Here is a 20,276-nt window from a genome sequence, read left to right as displayed (position 1 = left end):
CCGGCGCGGCGGCGCGGCGCGACGTCACGGCCGGGGCGGGGCCGCAGCGCATTCACATCCGGGGCGGCGCGCTGGGAGCCGTTAGGGCCGTTAGTGGCGGGCGGTAAGTGAGCGGCCGCGGGCGCTTTCGCGGCGCCGCTCGGGGCCGAGGGTGCCCCTTGGCCCGCCTCGGAGCTGCTTCTCGCGCCCACCTTCCCGCTCCGGCCGTGGGAGCCAGGTTGGGGGAGGCCCGGCCGGGCCCGGCCCAGCAGGGCCGCTGCCCCCCGTCCCCGCGCCGCCGCCCCCCGCCTGGGGCTGGGCACTTCCCTCCCGCCGGTTTCGCCGCGGCGTTTCAGCGGGTCCGGACCGGGGGCTCGGAGCCGCCGCGCGCGGCGGTGGCGGTAACGGCAGCTCTTCCCCGGCCCGGAGTGTCGCCCTGCCCGGTCYGGTCCGGCAGCCGCTGCAGCCTGGSCCTGAAGGGAACGCGAGCGCCAGCGGGTGGCGCTTCCCGGCGTGTGGTTCGTGCCTAGTCTGTACCGGGCTGACCTGAAAGCAGGTCAGGCAGGAAAGGCACCGGAGTTCCGCGTTATCGATGAGTTTGGCAGGCCTTACAGAAATGAGAACTTCTACCAGGCTAGGAGTAAAAAGCTGTCAAAAAGAGAGAATTTCTGGAAAACAAAGGTTGTCTTAGATTTATAAACTGATTATATACGCTTTTGTACTGATGTTGCAGCTCTGTATTTGCAATGAAATTGGGATTGCTGGTGAGAGATTTTTTTTTTCTTTCTTTTTTTCTTTTTTTAGTATAGAAATACTTAAGCTGACTTCCAACAAATGAATGCTAGAAACAAAGTACCCGAAAGGTCTGTGTGGCTTACAGACCTTGCTGTGATGCTGAGGTTACTACTTACCTGGACTTGTTAGAAACTGATTAAAATCTAGATATGATTTTAAGAGACCTCCTGCCCTTGAAGTTTTACTGATTTTTTTTATAGGCTAACTTGTGAAACAAACAAAAAAAAAAATCAAGCATTTCTTTTCAGATTTTTTTTCTTCTACTTGTAGAAATCAGTCACTAGAATTCTATACTTTTATAGTTGTCTGGTCTGTCTGCTTGATTCTGATATTGTGTGGTTGTTTTCTTTATTCTTTTCAAATAAATCTTTATGAAACTAATCCTTTAAGGTAAGTGGCTGTGATGCTATCTAACATGTGTTCTGCTGTGCTTTTATTATGAGAAGGCCCTCTAAGTAGAGGGCTTACTTGTGACTCTTGAAAATGAAATGCTGTGATTTGTGAAGATTAAGCAGTGATAAAACAGATAAGGACGACCTGTTACGACTCACTYACACAACCAATAGAAAAGTTAAGATGTTTTTAAGCCCTGATGTATCTATAACTTTTTTTTTTTGAGAAACTAAAATATCGARCTCATTTTTTTGTACAATATAGTTTTATTCAGTGTTAATAATACAGGTTGATGGAGAAGCTATCAGATCTTGTTCTCAAAACTTTCTATTTGAGGAAACAATTTGTAAAGTTCATGTGTAATTTGTGTTAGTGTAAGTAAATGCATCTATATTATTTAACAGTGAGGACTGTAGAAGTACTGTAGCAGAATAAATAAACTTTACAGATAAGGGAGAAGTATTTCCCTGAAAAATAATAATACAGTAATTGTCAGGGTTGTTGGGAGTTGCAGGGGCTGGCTGTCCCATGGGGGCTGGGGAGTTGGGAGATGGGTGGTAGCAAGGCTGGCTGAGGCAGTGGCCCCATCCCACAGGGCCTGAGGGAGGTGAGCAGGGGATGGCCTGGGCATGGTAGCCTGGGTCAGCCAAGGGTGGGCCCTTGTGATCACCAGGGAAGTCCATGGTGATGAGGCAGGTCAAGCTGGGGAGTTGTGTCTGCAGGTTGGGAGTGCAGATCAGCACTCCCATCAGCAGGCTGTGTGTCCAGGCACAGGTGCGGCTGCACTGCAGTTCAAGAAAGGCTGTGGGTGGGAGCTTAAATTTAAAAATCACTTCCGAGCCAAAGGTGGGGGGAAACCTCTGGGGATCCGTCTAGCTTTTTCTCATGGAGCTCCAAGCCTGACTGGGTCTTCTCAATCTGCCCTCTCTTATCGGAGAGCTGACCTTGAGTGCAGGGAGCTAAATTCCAGAGTAGGCAGGAGGGAAGCAGGACTGTTTACTTAGGCTTTGACATCCATACTTCATGTGCTTTTATGTATTTAGATGTTTTTAGCATGTATCTCTTGTATTGTGAGACAGCTGTTGTTCATTTCTCCTTAGATCTAAAAGTAGAGGACACTTTTGAGAATTGTGTAGCTCCAGTAAAATGCGATAATCACTTTTTGGAAGTCTGTTTGGTAGAAATATATATTTCTTAGGACAGTTTTACAGCTGTCACATTCATGTACTCGGCACCACAGCCTAGTGCAGCTTCTCCTTCTCAGAGGCATAGAGGGCCTGTGAAAGTGAGCTTCCATGCTGGAGTATGTTCACTAGTAGAACATGTATTAGGGATTTGTGTTGGAGCCAGTGCTTTTCTGATGTGTATAGTATCACTTGCAGTCTTTTTCAACTCACTAAGTTATTAAGCTTAAGGATACTAAAATTTTTTTCTGAAAAAAAAATGCAGAAAGAGTGTGATTCTTTGTCTGGATGATAAAATAGGTGAAATTTCTCACTGACTAATGTGAAGTAAGGCACATTGGACAGGAAAACAATTCTAACTGCACCTCTACAATGAGCTGACCATGGTCACTCAGGAATGAGATTTTGAGGATAAAATAGATGTGTAAAAATGTTAGATTGAGTTGTCAAAAAAAAAAAAAAAAATAGATGTGTAAAAATGTTAGATTGAGTTGTCAAAAAAAAAAAAAAAGGCAAATTGAACACTAACAACGATCAGAAAAGGAATAGGAAAAAATAAACCCATTATTGTGCCCCTGAAAAAATGCATATTATATCCATTTTGAATAATGTGGGAAGGTCTGGTCCATCTCACAGGAAAAAATCAAGGATGAAGTAGATGTGGACAATGTGCAGTATTACATGGATGATAAAGATACGGAGTAGCTTCTATATAAACAATAAGTAAGTAGACCAAAATTCTTCTGTCTGGAAAGGAAAGGGCTGGGGGAGATGTGACAGATCTACGAGGTCAGGAGTATCACACAAGTTGAAAAGAGAATGGCTGTCTCTTGCAGTACAAAACCAGGGAGGTACTAAATGAAGCTAGCACGCGTCACAGATTCTTCAAGTAACACGTAGTTAACCTGTAGAATTTCTTGTCCCAGGATGATGTGGATGCTAAAAGATTATTTCAAAGAGATCAGATAACAACCAAAGATGGAAAGAGTTACTAAAAACTTAAGAATTCACTCTGACTCAGTAGGCTCTGTAGTCTTAAACTAYGTTTTGTAGTAATGAGTAGTGCTTGTTCTGAATCTTTTCCTGGTGCATTGGCTTCTGCCATGATTGGAGAAGAGATGTAGAGCTGGAAAAATCTGGTGGCTTCTTGAATTTCAGAAGAGTTAAGGTGTTGCACCTGCTTTGGGCTTCAAACATATCCTTCTTGTACAGAGCCAGTGCTGACATCCCCATTTACAGTGGAGATGGTATCATATGAAAGGCCTAGATTTGCAGACAGCACGATCTTTCTGTAAGCCTCACAAAGAGATTTTTGAATGATATGGGCGGGGGGAGACTTCTGGAAGAGACCTCTGAGGTGTTTACAAAACAAACAAACAAAAAAAATCCCATAATGCAAATACAGACAAAGATTTGAGTACTATTGCTCTTTAGTTTGCTTAAATATATCTTAATCCAGATACAAGGATTTTTTTTTTTTAAAAACCAAACATATAAAATGAGAAACATTTGAGTTCTTCCTTTCTGAATGTTGGCTGTTATGTTTAAGCAAGCAGGAGTTCTGTATCTCATGTATCTGCTGCAGCTCCCTTCTGATCCCTTTCACAAACTTAGATTGAAAAGGGGCCYGGTTTTGTTACATTTTTTCAGCAAAATTATTACCTATATAATAAGCATTCTGTTACAGACAAAGCAAGCCTAGAAACAGAATCTTTGTGAAGGTTTYATAAGGGTTTATAACTAATTATGGAATGACTGCAATTTAGGCAGCTTTAGTTCTTCGCTTRTTTAGAATTTTCTCTTTATCACATGGACATTGACAAAGAGCCAATACTACTGTATCTTCCATCTCACTGCTATTAGTACTAATTATCTACTAGGTTCACCCAGTTGTTTTGTTCTAGTACTCTAAATACTTACCTGTCAGTCCTCATTCTAGAGATTCAGAAGACAGGTCCGTGTATGGTTAGTAGCAGTCAAAAGGAAGTGTACTTACTTATGAAGAGTTAGACATTAAGAAAAGAGTAAGTAAAATACTGCATATTCAGGTTACAGATTTAGATAGTCACAATATATTTAATAATAATCTTGATATCAAGTGGTTAGGTGATCATATACTGGAATATTAGGTATACCTTTTAATGTAGGCTTTTTGACTTTTTATTCACTTTGTAGCACAAATAAAAGCAAACTGTCTTATTGCAGTCTTTGCATAAATCTTAAATTTTACTATGCAAGTTAAACTCATATAGGACTCTTATTTAGGAGATTCAAAAAGAATTTACAGGTATATAGCTATATATTGCTAAATAGTAATCCCTTTCTGTGTAGAAGATTGCACATAGATAGTTCACAGTATCATGAGGAGATGAAATCTCAACCAACTGCTGGGCAAGTTGCTTTTCATACAAATACACTTTACTGTGCAGTCACAATGAGGAAGACCATTTTAGCATACTAATACATACTGCCTCCTTCATGCGTGGAAGGACAGAGGGACGTGAATCTTTTACTCCTAGGGAGTAAAATTTGACAACATGGGTGATTCTTGTTTCCTCAGACACTGTTTGGAAACAAGTTTAGAGGTAGTTTAGTCTGTGTGTATATATTATGAAATTGTATTGCAAATCTCTATAGTTTTGTCATAGATCTAGATACAGTCCCAAACCAGTAGGGAAAAAAAATAAAGCATGTGAGATACAATAAAAATCTTGTGGCAAGTAACGAATTTGAAAGAATACTAGGCTTTTGTAGGTGATTGAAGAGGGGGAAGAGTCACAGCTCAATCCCATACAGCAAAAACAAGTGTATAGTTCTGATGCTTTAGTTAACTCTATGTTGCTAATATGACATAATTTAAGATTGCATAATAACAACTAGCTCATATATCATTTTTCATCATTAGATCTAATAGCATTTTTATAACAAGATGCAATTAAGATGCCCATCRTTTTCATTCCTATTGGCAGTAGTCTTTAAATAAGCATGAAACATCTGGAAACTTTTCCTTTTAACACCATTAATGTGAGATGTTTTTATTGAAGTTCTGTGCACAGACTGGAATGTATCATGACAGATATTATTGCAAGTTTTATGAATCTGGAATCAAATAAACCCACAATGTTCTGAATATGATTAAAGATACAAAATTCAGAGCTTAAATATAGATTTAAAGTGAGAATCATCACTGTTTTTTGGATCAATAGTGCGTTTATGCATCTTCTGCCCTCTCTTAAGGAACAGGTTAAGCCTTTGAAGAAAGAATTTAAAAATAATGTATAGACTGGACATGTCCATTTGACATGATTTAACTTTACTACAGCTTGCTTAAACTTGAGGTAAGCAGAAAAAAGGAGATTTTATATATGTAATTCTTTTTTATATATATACTTATATTTTTAAGGGAGAAATGTTGGTATTTCTTTGCAACATTTAAATGTTCTTGAAAGAAATCATAACATTTTTTGGCAGTTAAGTATCTAATAAACACTTAAGAGTTACCMTTTAAGTCAAGGGGAATAAATGTGTGTGTAATGGAACATGCTTATATTAATGTTTATTTGGGTGCTGACTATCACTGTAAATCGTCTGTGTGAGCTCACTCTAATTCCCTTTTCACTCATCTTAATGACTGAAGATCTACATCTTCAATCTATAGAAACATACATAGTCTTAWCTATAGAAACATGAATATTCTGATCATGTTTCTGTCCTGCTGTACGGCTAAATTTGTTGAGATTGCTTTTCTACTCAGTTATGTCCATCTTACACATGGCTTAGTGGAGAATCAAGACCTTTGAAGCCTGAAGGCTATTCCATTAGTTTACAAGAAACTTGATGTGTACTAATGGAAAAATRGGGCCTCAGTACATATGATTTCACTAATATGAAGATTTGCTTCTGCAGTTTAGACTAGATCATCAAGTGATACTCTCACGTGCTCTTAAAATAGTGACGTTAAACCATTAATTTTTAATGAGTAGTTTCTAAAAAGGATTATTTTTCTCAATGAATGCATGCTTAAGAGATGCCAGAAGTGCCCTAAAATTAAAATTGTTAAAATAGTCTGAAAGTGTTTTTTGGCTAAATATTTTCAGCAGTCAAGTTATCTATAATTTACACTTAAATTTTAATATCTCACAATCTACTCATTTGGGTGCCCTTTTCAGATATTTCTCTGTAACATTCATTTATGTTCTGTTGGCTTTTTTAGATGGCCAAGTAAAATCATAACAGTGTGTTATGTTGATATTTTCAAGCAATTACGAATACAAAACAGTAAGATGTAAAGTCGAAAAAGGGACAACCTGTGTAGTAAACATTTGGTTTTTGCAGTTACTGATGCAGAATGTAGGCTTGCAAGCTACAACAGAATACGTACACTTTTTCTGTTTGAGAAAATGTGATACTATGCGATATTTGAAATAGGACTTTTCCTATGTTAACATACAAAAAATAGGGGTTGCTAAGGGTTAAATTAACTTTAACTTTAAATTTTGAGAGGCAAGAAAAGTTTTTGTTGGGATGAAAACCCCATTTACTCAAAGGAAACCTACTAGCCTAAGTTGGTGGCTTTCAAACCTTATTTGATTGTATGTCCATACAACACACACAAGTCTACTGAAAATAGAATTCCTTTCTTAATTACCTTTTTGTCTGTGAATCCCTAGAAGATGGTTGAAAATTGACTTAAAATCTGTCCTAAAAGATCGGCTGATCTTTTAAAGAGGTTACAACAGCATCCAAAAGCAAATAGCAAAGATGAGAATTTCAGAACATTTGTGCTGTATTGTGCATTCAAGTCATRTCCTTAGTTATTTTAACATTTTAGCTTTATTTTTTATATTAATCTTAAAATGAGGCACCCATATGATATGGCTTATTTACATCAAAGTGCCTTGTGCTTTGATTTTTCAGGGGCTTGAAATAATTAGCCAAGGAAAAGTATTATTTCCTTGACAATAGAAGTGTGTCCTCTGCTTCTAAGGAAAAGTAACATGCAAAAGGTATGACTACTAGTTCAATGGAATAACTTAATTTCAATGGAGTTGAATCTTGGTATCATAGAAGTGGTGCATTTACTATGCAGTTCACAATAAATACCTAACATTTATCTTTTTAGCTGCACTGAGTTCCAATCCTGTGTTCTCAAATCAGAAAAAAACCTATCACTTAAATCAGTGGGAGTTACATCTGAATGCAGCCTTCGATCTTAAAAATAATTTAAAGCTTTTTGCAAACCCAAAATCAAAGAAAAATCTTCAAAGAAAGGGTGGCTAAAGTGATTCCCCCCTTTTTTTTAATAATGAAAGTTGTGATCTTTGGATAAGAAGCTAATATACCAAATTCAAACCTAAAACCTGCTCCCCTTTTCTAGAGAGTCTTGGAAGAATGATTTCTTTATAATGATTTGTTCTAATGAGTCTTAGCTACTGTGTTTTGAATGCAGTATTAAATAAGATAGCGTACAGATAAATATGCTTCCAAGTCATTTACCCATTGTGTAACAAAGCCATTTTTAAGATGAAACAAGATCATAAAAGTTGACAATCTTTTTTTATATGCAATTTAGGTTTTGATGTTTTTCCAAGAGTTCCTTTACTAGTTTTTCTAAGGAGAAGAGATGCTCATCTACGTCTTCTGGTACAAGATTTCTAATAGAATTAGCAAGTTCAAACAGGTATTCTGTGTTTCTTCCACTAGGACCAACTGCATTAAAAATCTGTTTAGCAATTTCTTCTAGAGGTGCTGGACCAAGGTAATTAGGGTTATCACAGGATCCAATATATAACAATACATCAAATGGTTCCATTGATGTGTCTTTTGGATAGAAATTGACAGTTGTAGTCCTGTAGCCTCCTTTCTCTCTGAAGTCCAGATACGCCTTTACTTCACATTCTTGTCCAGCTGGCAATCTATAAGCAACACCCCAAACACACTCCTGTTGACATAAGGAAAGAAAGACCAAGCAGGATTTAAAAAGATACTCACAAATGAATGTATTTCTATTTTTTGTTAAAACCATCTTAAAAAGCTTGCTTTTTTCTTTTGTTTTCAGTCTTATTTCTCACATTGTTYGCAGAAAGATACCCCCTCCAAACTAAAAGCTGTTTTGTTTAGGAAATTTTCATTSAAACTAATAGTTATGTGGATTTATCAGGTACTCTGATGCTGATGCCTTTCTTGGGAAACAATTTTGTTGCAGTAAAGTTTGAAGTAGTAAATAGACTTGGCATGGGCTTTTAAAGACTACTGACTAAAGATATGGCAGAAAGAATACAACATACTCTCTTGATCTCAAAAAAACTAGTGCAGTGAAAATTAAAATTGTAAATAGTGTCAAATTCAAAGTAATTTTAATCAGATCCTTTCTCTGCTCCATTACAGTTTTACTTCTATTTTTTCACTTGTGGTAAAGTTACTGCACTTAAGTTGAACTCAAGCAGGAGAAAAAGTTGAGATGAACCTTCATTTTGCAAAACTAAATTTGACATATCCACCATCTCAGCAAATACTGTTAGCATAAATTTCATTGTCTTTCAGAATCTGAATGTTTCTTCATTGTCTTCACAGAAAAAAGCTTCTTACTACTGTATTATTTTAAAATAAATGATAATCTATTTTTGTCTGTTGACATCATCAAATGTGGATTTCTTCTGCAATTAAGTTGATATAGCAGTGGGGTGTGTGTGTGTGTATATATATATATATATACACATGTGTATATACATGTATACACACACACATGTATATTAACAATGACAGGGAATGTATTGTTTTCTTCCTAAAACTGTATTTTAGTATTTAGCCATGGTATTAGACTATCTGTTTGGAGGGATTTGCAATGAAAACCGTATGTTGGTCAAAGGCATTTTATTACTTAAAGAAGTGTTTTTTTTCCTTGCATCCTCTGTAGGTGGCTACACTATTTGATGTACTGTGGCCAAGAACAGCACTAARCAGTACAAGAATGGGTTCCCTCCTTTCCCTCACCTGTTTGGAATGGGGGTCAACTTCAGCTGTCTGTGGGAAACATTAGTTCTTGAAACAGTCCCTTCTGTGGGGATATACTTCTTTGTTGACAGGAAAATATATACAGGCATGGTGGTAATGGAGATTTCATAATTTTCGTTTAAAGCAGATACATACTACTAGTTCATTAGGCTTTGAGTGTCAGGGGATGGAGAATTACATACAGAAATCTGACAAGGAGTATGTTCTCATTTTCCTGTGTGGTTTCCCCTTAACTGGCAAAAAAAAAAAAAAAAAAAAGGGTGGAAAAAGTTGAAATAGTTCTCTGAACTAGATGTTTCCAAACTACTGTGTGTATCACTGGCGAAAAATAATCTGCTTTGAAAGGATCAATAGACTAGCACACAGCTGAGAGCTGGCACTGCCAATGAGAGTACCACTGCTGTTGAAGCCATGCTATTTGGGGGTTGGGGGGAAGTAATAGCTGTAGTCTACTAAGATGCCTTCAAAATAAGGTTACCTTTTTAAAATGCAGAATGACTAACTGAAATTAAAGCAAATTATTTATCTCTTTCTTGTGCATCAAGTGATTCTCTGTTCATATCAGTTTCTGGAGAAAAGGCGGGAGGGGGAGAAAAGCCAAGGATACTAAGCTGGTTTGCTAAGGGGGGGGGGAGGTTTCCATGGCAATGAGTTTGTTGCTCAGTTTGTGGTGTTAAACAACAACCAAAACCATTCTTTGTTTATGTAGGAGTCTGTGTAACATAATGGTGCCCTACAAGATAGGAATGTAGAAAAACACTTACTAGAAAGGTACAGAAAATCACAGTGAGAAACAGTGCACTGTGTTTTGCTGGGTTTGCTAATTGCAAAAACAGCTGAAGTTTACAGTTACCTCTAAACTTACCTCTATTTGCTGCTATTTTCAGGGAAATGTCAATGTTAAAGCATTTTGTTTYGACTAAGCAGTAATAACTTGAATGCTGTATCAGGCTTAAAGCTGATTAACGTGAATATTTGTGGTAGTGGTGAATAATATATTGATAAGATGGCATTATCATCATTTTATAAACATGCAACCATAAAAAATTACTACTACCAAAATGCATATCTTAAGGCCTTGTGTTGTGTATCCTTGCTGTACCTGTGCTTCCATGCCACCCTTCCTTGCTTCCTATCTTCTCTGGAGGCAGYGCTACCTGCAGGGATCCACTCTCTCGAGGTGGTGAGAAGCCTGATGGACACTAACAGCACGACTGTCCACAGCTGTATGCATGGGGCACTGAAGATCTGCTGGGGTGGGAAAGCAATTGTAATCCCCAGTGCCACCCTGGGCTGCACCTTCCTCTGAAGAAGGAGATCTCCTAGGAATAGGGCCTCTTGCTTTCTCCTCAGAGATCTGGGCAGTGAGAGGTAATGAGACCTTTGTTCATAGTCCCCTAAACTAGATTCTCTCTTGTACGAAAAGTAACATGATTCTTAGTGGAAGTCTGTCTCAAATATTAGTATGAGGAGATTTAAATTTTAACATCTCTTTGCTCTGAACTTTACAACTTGTGCATACACCTAGGTAACAGAGCAGAGGCTCCCTGGCCTAGTTGCATGCAAGGTTCCCAAAAGCCAAAATAAACAGAGTCAAAAATACATGTACTTGTTTCTGGGATATTGTAAGGCTCTTTCTTAAATGAATACTCTGCCATGTACATAAGTAAATATTATATATTCTTATCCTAAACTGTATTTGAGAAACCTTAGGTGTGTGACTGTATTGTAGAACMGAGAAGATTCTAGCCCTCAGTAAGATAAAAACAAAAGAACAAATATTAATATTTTGATATGAATAGTGCACATGTGCCCTTAAAYTGGCAATAATTTGGGATTTAAAGCAGTCTACTGTTCAAAGCCTCTCTGAATCAGAACAGGGATTTAAGCCTTGCTTTCCCACTTTGCAGATGAATATCCTAACTATGAGTGTGGATGCAAGTAGAACCCTACTTGATTTTGCTGCCTTTTTTCTTTTTTTTCTTCCTCTCCTTCAAACATTCTTGCTTTTTTTTAATCTCAATTAGAGAAAACTTAAATGCAAGATTTATGCAGAACAGAGGAACAATTTTCTGTCTAACTTCTATGCCATACCGAATCCTAATCATACGTGTTTTGATATTTGATAACTGTTTCTAAAATGCAACTGGTAAAGCTGATGCCAGGAAGGGTAAATTCAAGTGACAGATCGAGATGCTTTCTCACTAGTGAAGCATTTCAGTCTTTAAGCCCAACTGCATTATGCTGAACAGGGCTTGTGAAGGGGGAGGAAGGTATTTGAAAGTTATTTGTTCTTTACTTTGAAAAATGACTTCTTAGTTCATTTTTCTCATGTGTAAATTACTGGGCACCTCATAGACTGAGGGGAAAAACTGTCACAAATGCATGAAGGTCTAGRACTATACCATGAAGTGACTACACTATAAAGAACATAAGGGAGACTGGGTACCTATCAGTGTGAAGTAGTCTATCAAGTTTTGGAACATYGGCAAGGTTTTTTTACGTATATACTTAAAAGTGCACTGCAAGTGTTGCCTCCACTTAATTTTTTTTCCTGCTTCCATGGTTTACTATAATAAATCATCTTGTAATAAAGTCACTGATTTAGGAAAGACATTGGAGAAAAAATGTTTCCAACTATTTGAGAACTCTCATAATTTTAACCAATGGTCTCTTGATAGCATAGCACTACACTAAGGGCCTAATCCACACCACTTTTTAGGTGATGTCTAAAATTAGTATTTGAGGGCATCCAATACTCCTTGTGATTACAGGCTGTAAGAAAAAACTGCTACTGAAGCTCTAAATTTGGAATGACTTTTTTCAAATTTTACCATGTGTAGGTTATTACTGAGTGTTCTAAAGGGGATAATCAGTGTAGGGTATAAACTTTAAATGAAAACTATGACACAAATAATAGGTTTTAATAGGTAATATTAGAATACTTAAATATGGCATAGCAGCTATTGCAAGGAACAGAGTTCACCTGCAGTGTASACTTCTATGAAGACTTCATGCAGTAGTCTCCCCAGGGCTTCCTGAAGTCTAACTTAATCCTTTTATCCTTGCTTGTGAGCAGTCTAGCCAAGAGCCCTCTGGTGGGAAGACTCCCTAAAAAGGATTGCAGGTAGTTTTAAAGGTAGAATCTTTACTGTGGAGCAGAACTAGATATTGGTAAAACTTAAGCCTAGGTATTTTTACTTTTTAAGTAGAAAAATCCTAATTTTTCCTATATCTTACATGACTGTAAGCATAGGCCTTGTTTCATTCTGTTTTTCTGTAACCTAGGCACCTCCCTTGCTAATGCTTCCACTGCACTTTTCTAAGCAAGTGAGACTTGAGTAAAAGTTCAAAAGATAAGCAAGAATGGTACACTTAGGTCCATAACCTTTTTTTCTGAACAGGAGCTTACTTCACAATATTAAGTAGAAACCAAAATCACAATTCTGGCATTTATATTCTTAAGTATTTTGTTTATGGGGGGGGGGGAGGCTATCATTTTTATCACTGCAACATAATCTTGGTGTGTTTCAGTTTTTATTTTAGGCAGGCAAGATTATGGTTCTGATACAACTTCTGTCTAATACTGGGACATCCTCAGGCACTTCATGTATGCTGAAAGTAAAATTCTGCAGTCTTTATAACAGGATAGCTGCAGTGACTATTCAAGAAAATGCTTAAAAACATATCTTTGGTAATAACAGACCCAAACCATTCCAGTTGCTTAATTTGGATAGATTGATTTATTTTGAACAGTCAATCATTGGTGCAACTCCAGAACTTTTGATAAAGATGATTTAATTATTTGCTTAAGGAGAAGCAAAGAAAATGGAGACTCGCTACACGAGTTTGGAATGCATTACGAATTTCTGTGCACTGGAGAGTAAATACTATAGATAAATCAGTCATACTGTACCTCAGGGTCTTCAACAAGGGTCACAACTCTTCCAGGCTAGAATTAAAAGAAATATTGCTTGTTCAGTTAAAAGCTTTCACTGTAAATCATCAGCAACAAACWTACATTCAAACAACGGAAAGTAATAGAAGGGCAGAGAACTAACCCAAGAGTCTCAAGAAAGTGCAACTCTTTGGATGATTGAGGCCCAGTTTATGTGTTTTCTGAGATAAAATTTTTGATCTGTATTAGATTAACAGAACTGGTAATAAATAAAATGTATTTTAAGTGGAAAATGCCTGCAACATAGAAGTTAATTTTAAAGATAGTAATAAATTGGGAAATTTGAATGTCCTTGCTTTGTATGTGCTATTCAGATTCAATTCTATTTCCATTTAAAATGGTGGCAATAACTCATTAATACAAAGCTATCTTCAGTGCACCTTCCTCAGTCATGTTGTTTCTCCTTAATAACTATGCTATTTTTCATCTCTAGAATGATAATGAGGTGGACTTTTTAACCTGCATACAAAACTATTACTCATGGTCATAGGAAATAACGTAATATGTAGAAATCTAGCTTGCATAAAACAAAGCAAGATTATTACTGCTTCTGGCTTAATTCACACTTAGTGAAATAAAGCATCAGCTATACACTAGGACACATGGCAATCCCTAGGTTTAAAAGCACTTAGATAATTGCATGTTTCTGAAAACACAGGGCAAAGAAATCTAGTAATTTTTAATAAGAAAAAGCTCATCCTGTTAGCACCATATTATGCAGATTTGAACAAACAAAAGTTTAAAGTGCAGAAGACTCTTGCCTCTCTTCTAGCTCATTCTCCCTTACTGGGTAGAGGGRGAATACTTTGGTAATGGCCTATTTTTCCAATGAGTTACCTTACAGGAAGAGTAAGAAGCATATTTCCTCCTGTTACATTGTTAGGAATTTTGTTTATTCCTATATGGTCAAAATAACAGAGCTGCTCTCATAGGGCAGCAATTAATCCTGTGTATCCAAACAATAACAAGAAGCCAAATCRGTAGGTTTCACAGAATGGTGATTGGCCTTATTGTCTAAATTTAAATGCAGTTGTCATTGTGCTGCCAACAATAGCTAATCTAGGATAACAGTTCTATGTATTTCTAAGTTCTAATTAAAATAAGTCATCAAAAATCTGTTTTACATTTCTCTATTGGTTTTAATCTATTTGCACRTTTATTTGAGAATACTGACCTTATAACTGTACTTCATTTCTAATTTTTGTCTTTCTCCTGCATTMTTTTTAAGGAAAATACATTTCAAGTCTTGCATATAAAGTTACAGCTGCATTAGAACTCACTTTTCCTTTTTAAAATTTGCATATACCAAAAGCACAAGTTTTTTAGCTTCATTGTACACTTGTTAATTCATGTATCATTTAAAGACAGTGACAGTGAAAATGCTGAAAAGACAAATGTTGATATTTTTCTGTATAATTTGGAGAATAAAATGATAAATATAAATTCCAATTAAGATTTTAATCTGTAGTTTAAAATTACTAATTTTAGTTCCAGAATAGTATACAAGTTTCCTTGCGTAGAGGTAAGGAGTAGTGGAGATRCTAGCATTCATTAAGTTTTAGTGTAGGATAGAAATTTATTTTCTTAGGAGTTGTAAAGATGCTAATCTGAACTGAACTTGAATGCATACTTTCTATTTAGTTGTAGCTGACTTTCAGCCTTGGATTACTACATCATTTTAGTCTTTTCTTAGGACTTAATATTAGAGTTTTATGGACATGTCCAAGAGTATGCTCTTCTATGAGGAAGCGACAAATAGTCTTAGCACATAGGAATAATGTAAGGTTTTCACCTACACTGAGTCAATGGAATGTCATGCATTTTTTTTCCATAGCTTAAACAAAATGTGAAGTTTAGTTTTTGCAGAAGTTGTGAATAGATGCCATCAATTGTAGTTGTTTCTTGTTCAGTGTTAGGTGTTTTGTAAGATTAGCCTGTCTTATTTATAAGCCCTAAGATGCTGTGTTTTTTATTTTTACATTTTAGGATGTGCCAGTTCTCAGCATCAGCCATCTATTTCTGATCTGATTAATTCAATAAGGTAACAAAACTAAATACTAAAATTACTGATGTTTGTGTACACTGAGGAAACAGCTCTATTTTGATTAATCAAAATAACTTAGGTGTKTGTTTGGAAAAGATGAGCAATGCACCTGTCTGTATAGTCTAWTGGAAAATGTCTCTGTCAATAAAGTATCTGAGGCTTTTTTTTTGTTTTTCAGATTAATCTCAAAGGAAGCTAGTCAATGCATTCCACACTAGTACTGAAGGATTTATTCTTCGTTAGCTATACTATTGAGTGTTTATCTGTAGAGTATATCCTACAAATCTAACTGGACAACAGGGGAAGACTGATCAACTGTTTTGTATAATGTTTTRGGTTGGACAAACTGGGAACAAACACTGTCAAAAACTGCCATACTGGGAAAGACTAAAAGTCAGTTAGCTAAGCATGTTGTCTTCTTTTATGCTGTCTTCCTGAGCAACTGGTACCATTAAAGAAACATATACACACAATTGTGTGGGTGCACATGCATGCATACCTTGTTGGGGGTATGTGGGTGTGTAGGTATCCACCCATATATGAATGCTGCGTTCCCTGATACRCTTTCTCAGCTCTGACAGTCGGTGTCTTTCTGTGTTAAAACCTAAACCTGTGTCTTTCTGWCTTAGTTACTAATAGTTCCCTTTTCCGCTGATTTGTCTAAATAGTTTTAGTCCTTTAATAATATCATGGCAGTGAGCTTCACAATTTAATTACATCTTTTATTAAAGTTTTTGTTTGTTCTCTTTAGGAATTGCTTCTTGATAATTTTAAGTATCCCTAGTTCTGATATTAGGAAAAATAATTGATCCTTGTTGTCCACTCACTTTCTCTATATATATTCCGTCTTTTAGGATGCAACTCTTGTGGCTACTCTTCCTTTGTTTTCCAGAGTTCATCTGTATACAGAAGCAACCCCTTACCTCTGGTCAGGGTGACTGCCCCTCTCTGGACTCTCTCTCTCTTTTTTTTCTCTCCCCCTGCTCCCCGCCCCCGTCTAATTCTGCCATAATCATTCTGAGATGCAAAGTCTGGTATTCCAGGCAATATTCAAGATACAAGTGTGCTATTGTTTTGTGTCCTATTCACTCCCCTCCTAATTATTCATTTCCTAATAATAATAATGAATCACCTGTGTTRTTATTATTGTAAAGGTAGATTTTTCTCAGAACTATCCATTTCCCTAGTTGACAGCTAATGCACCACCTGTTGCTGTATATGCACACTAATGGTTATGTCCACAATGCTATGAATAGTTAAATTTGTCTTTCATTTAACTGCCCTACCTCTCAGTATTTTGAAATCTTTATGCAGTTTTTTCAGTGAGTCTTAGATTAAGATACACTAAGTAATTTTGTATTTTCAACAAATCTGTCACCTCAATTTCTCCTTATTTTCSTGGTAACTTTCAACTATATGGAACAGACAACTTCCTTTAGAGTTGTTCCTTCCACTGTGAAAGCAGATCCTAAACCTTGTTTTTTGATTTCAGTTGTGTTTAATACCATTTTTCCCCATGGAAACTCTTCCCCCCCCCCTCAGAACCTTATTGAAAACATTATAAAAATCAAGTCTGTTATCTTGATTGGATTGCCCTTCTCAGAGCATTTTTGACTTCTAAGCGACTTTTTAATGGATTTGTAAGGTTTCTACAAGAAGCCATATTTTGTTTGAGAYGAGTTATCTTTTTCTCTGGATTAGCAAGTGATGTATACTTCATTGGCAGCTTTACTCAGGGATTAAAAAAAAAWTTTTTTTTGCCCTTCCTTCAGGGGACTGCACTGACCATACCGTTAAGAGCTCTAGGAGGATTCACTGGTATGCCATGCTTCACTCTGCAGAAACTATAACTGGCTCAGGTTGTCAGTGCTCTTCCCAGTTTCCCCAGGAGRAGCCATGGTAATTATTTCTGCCTTGAGTGTTATGACTGCCATGTAGCTAGGCCAGCAGTGATACTTTTACATATGTCCATGTGATACTGGGATGGCTCTATCATTTTTCTTTAAATGCATTACAAAAGTGTGTTGTGTGTATATATATTTATATCTTAAGTTTTCCACATGGCTACTGGGCTATTTTTTTTCCCCATGTCTATTAATACTACTGTAACTTGTTACTCAATACTGGTCATTAGGGTTTTGCAAATTATAGATTAAAGAAACATTCTGTGGTAGGAAGCAACTTTCTCTTTATCCCTATTACCAGGGATACCTGTATCTSAGGCCTGAATGTTAAATGGAAAGGYAAGTACTCTTCAGATATGTGATGCAAGAACAGTCTGTTTGTCTAGGGAAGGACGAGATATTTATTTTACTGGTTTATAGTATCTGCCTTGCATGGAACTACCCAAAATAAACACCATTAAGGAACCAGGGGCATTACCTTTGGTACTGAGTAAGAAAATAATTCTATATACCATTAGCTATATAATATAAATYCAGGCCATATTTGTGCCCAGGGAGTACTGGCAAGGGGAAACGTGAATGATTTCCTAAATCATGCCTCTGACTGAAGGATTTGTATGAGTTTGTTCTGTGCAGCCTGCTGCCAGGAAGACCAAAAAAGGCAGCTGTGCGYTGGAGCATGCTGAAACAAAAAGGAAGGTTTGGGGCCTAGCATTTCTAGAGCTTAGGGCCATCACCTCTCTGAATCAAAAGAAATTCACTGCAGACAATTAATTACATCTTGTTTTAGCTCTGTATTTCACTTCAGGCCCTCAATCATACCATACCCTAGAGCTCCCAAATGAATTCCTGTGTTAACTGCCTGTGACAGGAGTCATTAACAACATCTTTGAGGTCTGCAGTAATGGAAGCAGCTGTTACTCACTGTCTTAGATATTCATGTTGGAGGAAACCTGCACTGCTGCATGAAAATCAGACCAAAGATCGTTTAAGGCTCTGAATCGTTTTGGCATCTCCTCCAGTGCTTTCCATAATCAAATTTCTGCTACGTTTTGATTGCAAGCAAGTAGTTTCATTCAGATGCCAACCTATGACTCTTCTAGATTTTTACTGACCTGGATAAGTACAAAAGGGGAAAATAGCATTAGCATGTTGTAGACTCTACACTAGAGGCTATGACAGTTCTCCTGGTGGAGAGGTTTTGTTAAGTTACATTGAAATAAAGTTCCCCAGGACAATCTTGATGGCAGTTTAGCTGATGTGTCCTGTGAAAATAATGGGGTAAAATGGAATAAGGTCTTCCACTGCTACACTGTTTTCAGTGATACTGTACCACTGCTCAGATACTGAAATAACTAAATACCTACTGAAGGACGAATCAATTAGTTTCAGCATCTGGGTATGAAAATAAGTTAGAACAAAAGGAAGTGTTAATCAAGCTAAAGTTATTTTTAAGTTACCTCAAAACCTTTTTCTGAAGGGCAGTTCAAAGTATGCTAATAAATAGGAATTCAATAATTTAAATGGTTTCCTTCAAAGCCCGTGTTTATTTAAACAAAAAATAGCTTTTTATATTTCCTGTGACTCACTATGGTCTAATAATAGCCTATCTCTCTTCTTCCCTAACACCACTACTGGCAGTCATTCAACAGGAAGAAACTGTCAGAGGTAAATGAGTATATAAAACCAAAGCCAACTGATAAATGCTAAAAGTCATGCTGGAAAACAGACCTAATTTGGGAAGATGTCTTTCTATTGTGATATTAGATACTGCTTTCAGTGTCTGATGAACATTTATAAAGATGCTATTTAAAATATGCTGTAAATACTGCAAGACAGTCATGCCTGGGAAGCGAAAGGGTTTCTTTAACATGAGATTGAGATCTTCCTAAACAAATCCAAAAATTTTGCCATTTGAACGCTGTGTACTGACTGGCCAGCGTTTCCGTGGCTGTGTGTGTCATGTGAAAATTCTGCAGGAATTAAAGGCCTAATTTCCTCAACAAGTAACACTGCAGGTATTGCAGAGCTAGAACACTATTTACTCAGTATATTAAATTACACAATATTCTCCTGTTTATGACATTTAACTGCAGATTTGAAGTTACAATGCCTTTTTTCCTCCTTAAATTAAAGGTAACTTAGTGTTTATTTTTGACACATACTTAAAATCTCAGGAGTCAGATTCCAGAGTTTTTTTTTCAAGAGTGGCATTCCTAGCTTTTCATTTCTGAAGAACAAAAAGTAYGGAAGTATACAAAGACTAGCAGTATACTGCTAACAGCTTCACAGAGTATCTTATTTGGATAATTTGCTGATGAAATGTTTCTCCCATTTCACTTTCAACAGACTAAAAGCCCAACATTATTTTTACGTAAAACTGAATCATTCAGTAATTCTATACAAGCAGAAACTCATAGGAGTTTTCATTTGGACATTTCTAAATGGAAACTCTGCCTGCAGCCTTATCTGTTCCTGACACCCCACCGCAGTGGGATAGTAGTTGATGGGCCACTCCCAGACATGCACACATGCTGTAGATCTCTCCACCACAAGGATCCCAGAAACAGTGCAATGTAATACTCAGCTTTCCACTCCAGTATTGATGGAGCACAGTGCAATCTGAGTATTTGATCAATGAAATGATGCGGTGGGGTGGGGGGAATTGTATAAGCCTGGTACATAGTAGTGAACATGTGGAACTCYCCTGGGAGTTAACAGTGGGTAACAGACAACTGGAGCTGGTCTGTCTTTTCCAAGCACAGCTAAAGCCAGTTTCTGACAGAGCAAGATACAGAACTAAGGTTCCCTGAATGTCAGACTTGCAATATTAGTTTCATAATATGGCTGAGTTTGACTGCTGTCAAAAGTGCCATATTTAGCATTCATGTGATCAAAAGCCAGCCAGTTTAACCAGGGATGGGCGTAAACAACATGTCTGTTGGTTAGCTTGCCTTTTTTTTTTTTTTTTTTTTTTTTTTTTTTTTTTTTTTTTTTTTTTTTTT

At 37.0% G+C, this 20,276-nt stretch overlaps 3 protein-coding genes across 6 annotated transcripts in view; 1 reads left to right on the top strand and 2 right to left on the bottom strand.

Moving 5' to 3' along the window:
• The window catches only part of ERLEC1 (endoplasmic reticulum lectin 1), an 18,841-nt gene extending 16,991 nt beyond the window's left edge, over positions 1–1,850 (bottom strand). Inside the window, exons 1-2 of the mRNA XM_085317247.1 lie at positions 1,614–1,850; positions 192–627 (exon numbers count right to left, since the gene is read on the bottom strand). Coding sequence (XP_085173373.1) covers positions 192–627; positions 1,614–1,850 — 673 coding nt within the window. The remainder of the gene's footprint in view (positions 1–191; positions 628–1,613) is intronic.
• Positions 48–20,276, top strand: part of ASB3 (ankyrin repeat and SOCS box containing 3) — a 55,318-nt gene continuing 35,089 nt past the window's right edge. For 2 of the 4 annotated variants that reach the window (XM_085317253.1, XM_085317250.1), the window contains exon 1: positions 49–103. The gene's annotated coding sequence lies outside the window, so the exon portion shown is untranslated. Of the gene's footprint in view, positions 104–15,309; positions 15,365–20,276 lie in introns of all 4 variants that reach the window. The other 2 variants (XM_085317251.1, XM_085317254.1) reach the window with 2 other exon arrangements.
• Positions 5,371–14,515, bottom strand: CHAC2 (ChaC glutathione specific gamma-glutamylcyclotransferase 2). The gene is made up of 3 exons (XM_085317246.1): positions 14,498–14,515; positions 13,282–13,317; positions 5,371–8,292 (listed from the first exon to the last, which is right to left on the bottom strand). The coding sequence occupies exons 1-3, from the start codon at positions 14,513–14,515 to the stop codon at positions 7,909–7,911; spliced, it is 438 nt and encodes a 145-aa protein (XP_085173372.1). The 3' UTR covers positions 5,371–7,908.

Source organism: Rhea americana, unplaced genomic scaffold, assembly GCF_003343005.1.
Source record: "Rhea americana isolate MKP2758 unplaced genomic scaffold, rheAme1 scaffold_490, whole genome shotgun sequence".
Lineage (NCBI taxonomy): Eukaryota > Metazoa > Chordata > Aves > Rheiformes > Rheidae > Rhea > Rhea americana.
Note: the sequence above shows the minus strand (reverse complement) of the source record. Positions and strands in the feature narration are given on the sequence as shown.

Excerpts from the sequence above, each read along its gene's own strand:
- CHAC2 (XM_085317246.1), bottom strand. Across the intron at positions 8,293-13,281 it reads CCCTTGTTGAAGACCCTGAG|GAGTGTGTTTGGGGTGTTGC; the intron begins GTACAGTATGAC and ends TTATGTCAACAG.